Source organism: Crocodylus porosus, unplaced genomic scaffold (assembly GCF_001723895.1).
Source record: "Crocodylus porosus isolate Cpor-Errol unplaced genomic scaffold, CroPor_comp1, whole genome shotgun sequence".
Lineage (NCBI taxonomy): Eukaryota > Metazoa > Chordata > Crocodylia > Crocodylidae > Crocodylus > Crocodylus porosus.
Window position 1 is genome coordinate 9,487,671 of NW_017728916.1, and position 6,686 is coordinate 9,494,356.

The 6,686-nt window shown below is 45.5% G+C and overlaps 1 protein-coding gene across 1 annotated transcript in view; it reads right to left on the reverse strand.

The window, feature by feature from the left end:
- Positions 1–212: 212 nt before the first annotated feature.
- MOSPD1 (motile sperm domain containing 1) overlaps positions 213–6,686 on the reverse strand; it is a 14,818-nt gene continuing 8,344 nt past the window's right edge. Inside the window, exons 5-6 of the mRNA XM_019536405.1 lie at positions 4,037–4,198; positions 213–789 (exon numbers count right to left, since the gene is read on the reverse strand). Of these exons, the coding sequence (XP_019391950.1) occupies positions 758–789; positions 4,037–4,198 (194 nt within the window). The 3' untranslated portion in view covers positions 213–757. The remainder of the gene's footprint in view (positions 790–4,036; positions 4,199–6,686) is intronic.

Genomic DNA, 6,686 nt, shown 5'->3' on the forward strand with positions numbered 1-6,686 from the left:
TTGCAGGTGATATCCTTTTATTGGACCAGCTGCGTGGTTGGGACAGATTGTTTTATTTGTACGTTACATTCATTTACCAGAGAGGGTCTAAATACAAAAATGTCTCACGAGTTACAGCTGTGATGCAAAAAAGGTCTCTGGTAGAAACAGACTCCACAGTTAACAGCCTGAAGATTTGTGTTACAGAGGAAAGGAATTTGAGAACAAAATACTTCTTCACCTGAACGTCATACCTTTTATTTCACAGTTCTCAGCAATGGAATCTTAAATTCAGTCTTCAATGCTCAGTCATGTGCAAATTCTGATCATTCTGGTATTTATACATCAACTGTTAAATACCCGCCACCTCCCCACACCAAGAATATTTACAAGCATGGAATGAACAAACAAGCCTTTTGGCTGGGGCAATTTGCTTTTATAGTGATCAAACACTGATGTGAACATGGATTTAAAATAACAAATGTTGCTTTAATAAGTCTTTTGTACAGGAAGAGTAGATATAAAAGTTTTTTCAAATTCGTTTCACAGGTATCGCCAAACATCTCATAGCTGTCTGTAACGGAAGCACCGACGAGTGCTTGAGTCTTCCGTTTATTACACAGAGTTAAAATATATTACACTTTAGAGAGTAAATGTAAATCGCTGAATGTTTTTTCTTTCTAGCATCTTAATGCGCCAAATGGGAGTAAAAGGCAGTCCACATTCATGATGTGAATACAAAGTACAGTAAGTTTTTGACTTCCTATTATATCATTGCTCATGTTCTCAAAATAACCATGGTGATGAGGCCTGAAAGATAAGAATGGGAGAATGAGAAAACTGTCATTTTGGCTTTCCTCAATCAAATATTGGAAGTAGATGCTGAGCCAGCTGTCTGTCCCAAGCTGAGAGAACCTGTCTAAAATTTAATTTTGACATATGCTTCCCTTGAATGTAGCAATGAAGCAGCTTTCTCAAACATCCCTCAAACAGTTTGCAAGGGCATTTTAGATATTGGCTACGAAGAACTAATCAGGTCTTGATCACTTAACAGGAATACACCTGTAGTCACTGAATTGTAGATGCCCTGGATAGTCTGAACAGTTGCGGGTCAGTCTGAACAGCTGTCCCATTTCAATTTGATTCAGTTCAGATGCTCTCTATTTCTGCACGTCCAGAACCTAGCGCCACGGGGCACCAATCCTGTATGGGGCTCTGGAGCCCACCGTCAGGACTGTTACTGGCACCAGCTGAGTAAAAGGTTAGAGAAAAGCTGTTCTCATTTCTGCCTTGTAGCACCATTGTCCAAAGTTGGACCTCGTGTTTGGGCAGTTTGACTCCTGTCTCCTGCCACTGCTCAAGCTGTGGGGGAGCATCTTTTGGCCCCTTCCCCAGGACCTCCAAGGGGCGTATAAACACCAGAGCATCTTTTGGCCCCTTCCCCAGGACCTCCAAGGGGCGTATAAACACCAGAGCTGCACTGAAAGAGGGGACGTGCCCAAATGTCAGGCCCTTGGCTGTACCTGCTGCCTCGTTCATTCTTGGCAGGGAGGAGGAAGCCTGAGCTGATGGTCTGGGGACGTGTGCTGTGAAGCGCGTTGTCACGCTTGGTCTTTTAGAAAGAAGCTCTTGGGCTGATATCCGAGAAGCTTTCCCTGCCTCCTGCTGCATGGACACTAAACTGCTGCTGTTACTCCTGACCCCAGGGTGAAACAGCTAAGGGGGGAAGCTCAGGCAGGCTGAGTGATTCTTTTGCCTGGGTCAGTTGCTTGCCCCTTACTCCCCTTCTGCTTCCAAACCCAGGGTAGAGAATGTGAGGAAGGGCACCACCACCTTGCCTTACACTGGGGTAAACTGCAAGTGGCAGTAACAATGGATGCTGGTCCCAAGTGTCCAAGGGAGATAGGGGGTTCCCTGAATCACATGTACAGTGAAACAGCCACGCTCCCCCTGGTTCGGCATATCTTTCCGGTAGAATCCACAACTAATTAGCCATGAGACGACTACTTCTCTGCTTTCTGCTACAAAGGGAGAAAGGATGTGTGAAAGTCTGCCAGGTCATCTTGAGTCCCAGTGTCGCATAAGGTTAAAAGTGAGTTATCCAGATCTTTCAAAACCTTTGTTTTTCCTCAGCGTAGGGGATGTGAGCACTCTTGACTTTCACCCGCACACTCTTTAGCCTGAATCCAAAAGGATCACAATGGAAATGAATGTGCTGGTCTTAAATGAGTTAATGATGGAGCAGGTCCTGAGCTACTTTTCCCTTTTGAACATAGCATCCATTCAGAAACCTGCACTGGTTCTTCATACTATGGCAAGTTCAAACTTAAAGTCAGGAGGACCAAAAGCAGAACAAACCTCAGCTCAGGTTATTTAAATCACTAAGCAAGAGCAGCAAATGGGCTTGGTAAAAAGCCTGAGGCAGGTAAGCCATGTGTCCAGAGACATCCAGCCTATAACAGTAACCCATTTTTAACTTCTTCCACTCTCCTTCCCCAGTGCCAATTCAGCCCCTTTACTGTGTGGGGTTAGTTGGAGAGAGGGAGACCATCCCATGCAGGGCAACTGATTTATGTTCTGGACGAGTGAGGAAAGTGTGTTTCAGAGAAGAAATCTTTTCTGTGCATCTGAGAACACCCAATACAGGCGACCCTTGCCATTTGTGGGGGAGATGTTCCCGTGATCCCTGCGAATGGCAAAATCTGCGAATAGGGCACTGCATTTGTGAAAGCAGTGCCCCTGGTGGGGGGGCGGGGTCACGGTTTTGGTGGCGACAGTGGGAGCCTGATGGCAGTGGTGGGAGCCTGGCGGCAGCAAGCATAAACCTCCCGAGGAACTCCAGTAAGCGTTTTAAAGTGTATTAAAAGTGTGGGTTCGGCATTTGCAAAGATCTGAAACTGTGAATGCTGAACCCGTGAATACCAAGGGTTTCCTGTACTCGGATGCTACCATCTAGGGATTATTGGGAAACCCCACCCACAAATACACCCAGAAGCAAGATAGTGAAACTGTCTGCAAAATCTATCGCTATCCTCCCCCTTTGAATGCTATACTTTGCGCAGCTGTAGCTTCCAAGTGGTTTTCAAAGATAAAATGTGTTGCAACTGTCTAACCTAGAAGTCACAAAATCAAGGAACACTATGGCAAAGTCCAGGACTGGAAAGCAACCGCCATAGCCAAGATGAGTTCAACCACCCCCAATACTGCAGGCTTACTTGGATGTAGCATAGCCAGACTCCCTCAGCAACGAGTGCAGGAGCCATTCCTGGCAATTCCCATGACTAAAAGCTAGGGTAAACAGAGGCAGTGCTTTGCATCTGACTTTTTTTTTGGTTGGAGAGATGGGATTACAAGAGGCAACAGAGGATGAATGAACTTTGGTTCTGCAGTGGAGGGGCCTTTCAGTGCAGCTACCCCAGTAGATAATCAACAGGAAGCAGCAAAATATTTCAGTCATTTCCACTGACAAATGATTGTAGCTTCTGCAGAACCAGTTATGTGAAGGTGGAGCTGGCCCCAGCCTTGCTAGCCTCTGGGTCAGAGGATTAGCTAAGACAAGTGTTTCTCAACCTGTGGGTCACAAGAATATATGAAAAGGTCACAAGCAAAGTTTAAAAACAGATTCTCCTTTAAAGGAGAAAAACATGGGAAACTGTGGCTTTTCTCTTGCAGACTGGCAGAGATGCAGCCTGCAAGGAGCTCCCCATGTGTTGTGTACCCCCCCCCAATACACTCGGGGGCTGAGGGCAGTGGGTCAGGACTTGACCATTGATGTTTACAAATGGGTCCTGGTACTAAAAAGGTTGAGAACCACTGAGCTAGGACATTTGGTTTGAACACTAACAGCAATACCAGCAAATCTTACTGCAGAGCACTCTAATACAACTGGAGAACAACAAAAAAAGTACAACAAAATAAAACTCCAGTCCTGTCCTCCTGTCCTGAGACTTTTGAATACATCTTCTGAAACCAATAGTGAATTCCAGAGCAGTTTCTTTGGGCTGACCGTCGGTGTCCCAAACAGATTTAAAAAAAAAACCTTTTCCAACTCACTTACCTAAAACATAAGCAGCTACTAGCTTTTGATTCACACTTAAGTGGAGGTAGAGAGGCACCAAGGATTCCACTTCCCCCAAGGTAGGGAGCATTAGTGCCGCAATGCACACTATTCCCAGGAAGACGGTAAGTAAACTAGGTCCCGCAGAGGCAGTTCTGTTTTCTGTAAGAGGAAATGGCAGTCACAGTAATGAGCATTTATATTTTAAATGGAAAAACATTTACACTGCAGGTCTGTGGCTGAAGCCAGGCAAGAGCCTGCCAAACCTAAAGAGACTGCAGTTATTCTGCCTGTCTGCTCACTGCTTTTCCGTGTTTCTCCAGCTCTGCTGGGAGTCGCACTAATACTCTAAGCATCAACCCACTCTCAAGCATCTACAGTGAGAGACTGCGGGACCTGAACCTGTTCAGCCTTCACAAGAGAAGGCTGAGGGGGGACCTGGTGACCGTCTATAAACTCACTAAGGGGGACCAGAAGGGTTTGGGAGAGACTTTGTCCCCCCCCCCGGCATAACAAGGAATAACGGCCACAAGCTGCTGGAGAGGTTTAGATTAGACATCTGTAAGAACTACTTCACGGTCAGGGCGGCTGGATCTGGAACCAACTTCCAAGGGAAGTGGTGCTGGCTCCTGCCCTGGGGGTCTTTAAGAGGAGGCCTGATGCCTACCTGGCTGGGATCGTTTGAGCCCAGTTTTTCTTTTGCCCAGGCGGGGGGCCGGACTTGAAGATCTACAAGGTCCCTTCAACCCCACTTCTATGATTCTATGATCTTTCTTCAAGAAAGACAGTTACAAGATTTCTCCTTATCCCTCCGTTCCCTTGGCCCCAACCTACAAATTGCACTAGTTTGGGGTGTGAAGTCTTCTGGCCTGTGCCAGGATTAGAACCCATGGTACTGCTCTATATTACTACAGAGCTGGGAAACCACATGTTCCCTTGCATAAAGCATTTGTTTCCAGCTCTAGTAGATTAAGATACCAGCATTAAAATCCTAGCATTGTTTTACAGCTGTTATTTCTGATGAGCAGAGAGGTAGTTAGCTGTGTTTCCCTGAAGTCAGGCAGAAGCCAGGGTAGAGATGCACCTTGCAGACTAACCAAATAAGAGGTGTAAGCTTTTGTGACCCTGAGCTCACTTTGTCAGGTGCTGCACTTGAGCAAATGCATTTTGCTGGATACAATTCCTCTTTCCATCAAATGCCTGTAGACTTGGGCTCATGGGGATAAAGCAGCCTGCCTTCACAAAACTAGAGAGAAGGAATACAGCCCTAATACCTTAATTAAGCTTCTCTTACCCCATGGTTTCCCCGAAAATGTGTGGCATGGACAAAATACATCATGTAACATAAAAATGAGATCAGCACTCATTCAGGTACGATGTGCAAAACTGGCTCAGGGATTTGTATGTAGCCCATTTAACCTATATAATATTACTAAAACCTTTAAACAGTAGGTCCACACACCCCTTTGTTGTTGGGTTAGTATTTCATTAATGACAGGTAAGACTTCACCATTGTAGACCAGCTTGTGAATGTGAAGACAAAAGTATGAATTCAGTACGTATGTGAATTGCTGCAAAGAAGCAATCCTACTAAAAATACTGCAAAATGACTCGACAGCAATAAGGCAGTTTTCTGGTTGAGACAAGGGAGTAAACGCTATTGCCAGCGCTTCATGCAGCTTTCCACTACAGCTCCCTTCCCCTTGGAAAACTGTAAGATGATTTTTTATGTTCTCTTTATGAAGCTCCTGATGTTACCACTGAAAGTAATGATGGGAATGGGGAAACATTCAGGTGCCTTGATTTGCTTCAATACCACTTAGAAATCAATTACTAGTAACAAATGCAAGAGACAGACACTTTGTATGATCCTCTCCACCCCCCATTAAAAGAATTGTTTACACTTTTCATTGTGTGATGTCATTAATTCCAAAAATTAGTATATCAAGGAATACCATAGTATTGAAAAGCCCTGGTAGTTTAAAGAAAGTAGGCAACTGCAATCCTAAATCAAGAAGTTCAGTTGGACTCTCAGCTGCAAAGGGGCTAGGTACCACGTTCACATAGACGTGCACGCGCACAAACTGTAATTAGCACGTTAGCTGCTGATGGGGTTCTACAGATCCACACTAGAGCCAGGAAACAATCTTAAGGACAACACCTACACCCTGATCTACGGACGTGACAGAAGATTAAGCAGTAGCAATGGGCAGGTTAACAATTTTATTGTTTGCATGCAGGTGTCCCCATGAGGGAGGATTTTGTATTACCGTCATCTGCACCCTAGTCACTTTGAGACCAGATGACTGCAGCGCGCTGTATATAAGGCCTACACTGGACAGTCACCTGGACATGGAAGCTGGCACAGAATGCTGCAAACCACTTGGTAAGTGGAACATTTTGCTCCCTTGCCTGCACTATTGGGTCCTAAGTGAAGTTCAAGGTATTTGATAGTTTCATAGTTTCTAGGGTCGGAAGGGACCTGAGCAGATCATCTAGTCTGACCCCCTCCATGGCAGGAAAGAGTACTGGGGTCAAATGACCCCAGCAAGATGTTCATCTAGCCTCCTCTTAAACACCCCCAGGGTAGGAGCCAGCACCACTTCTCTTGGAAGCTGGTTCCAGGCCCTAGCCGCCCTGACCGTGAAGT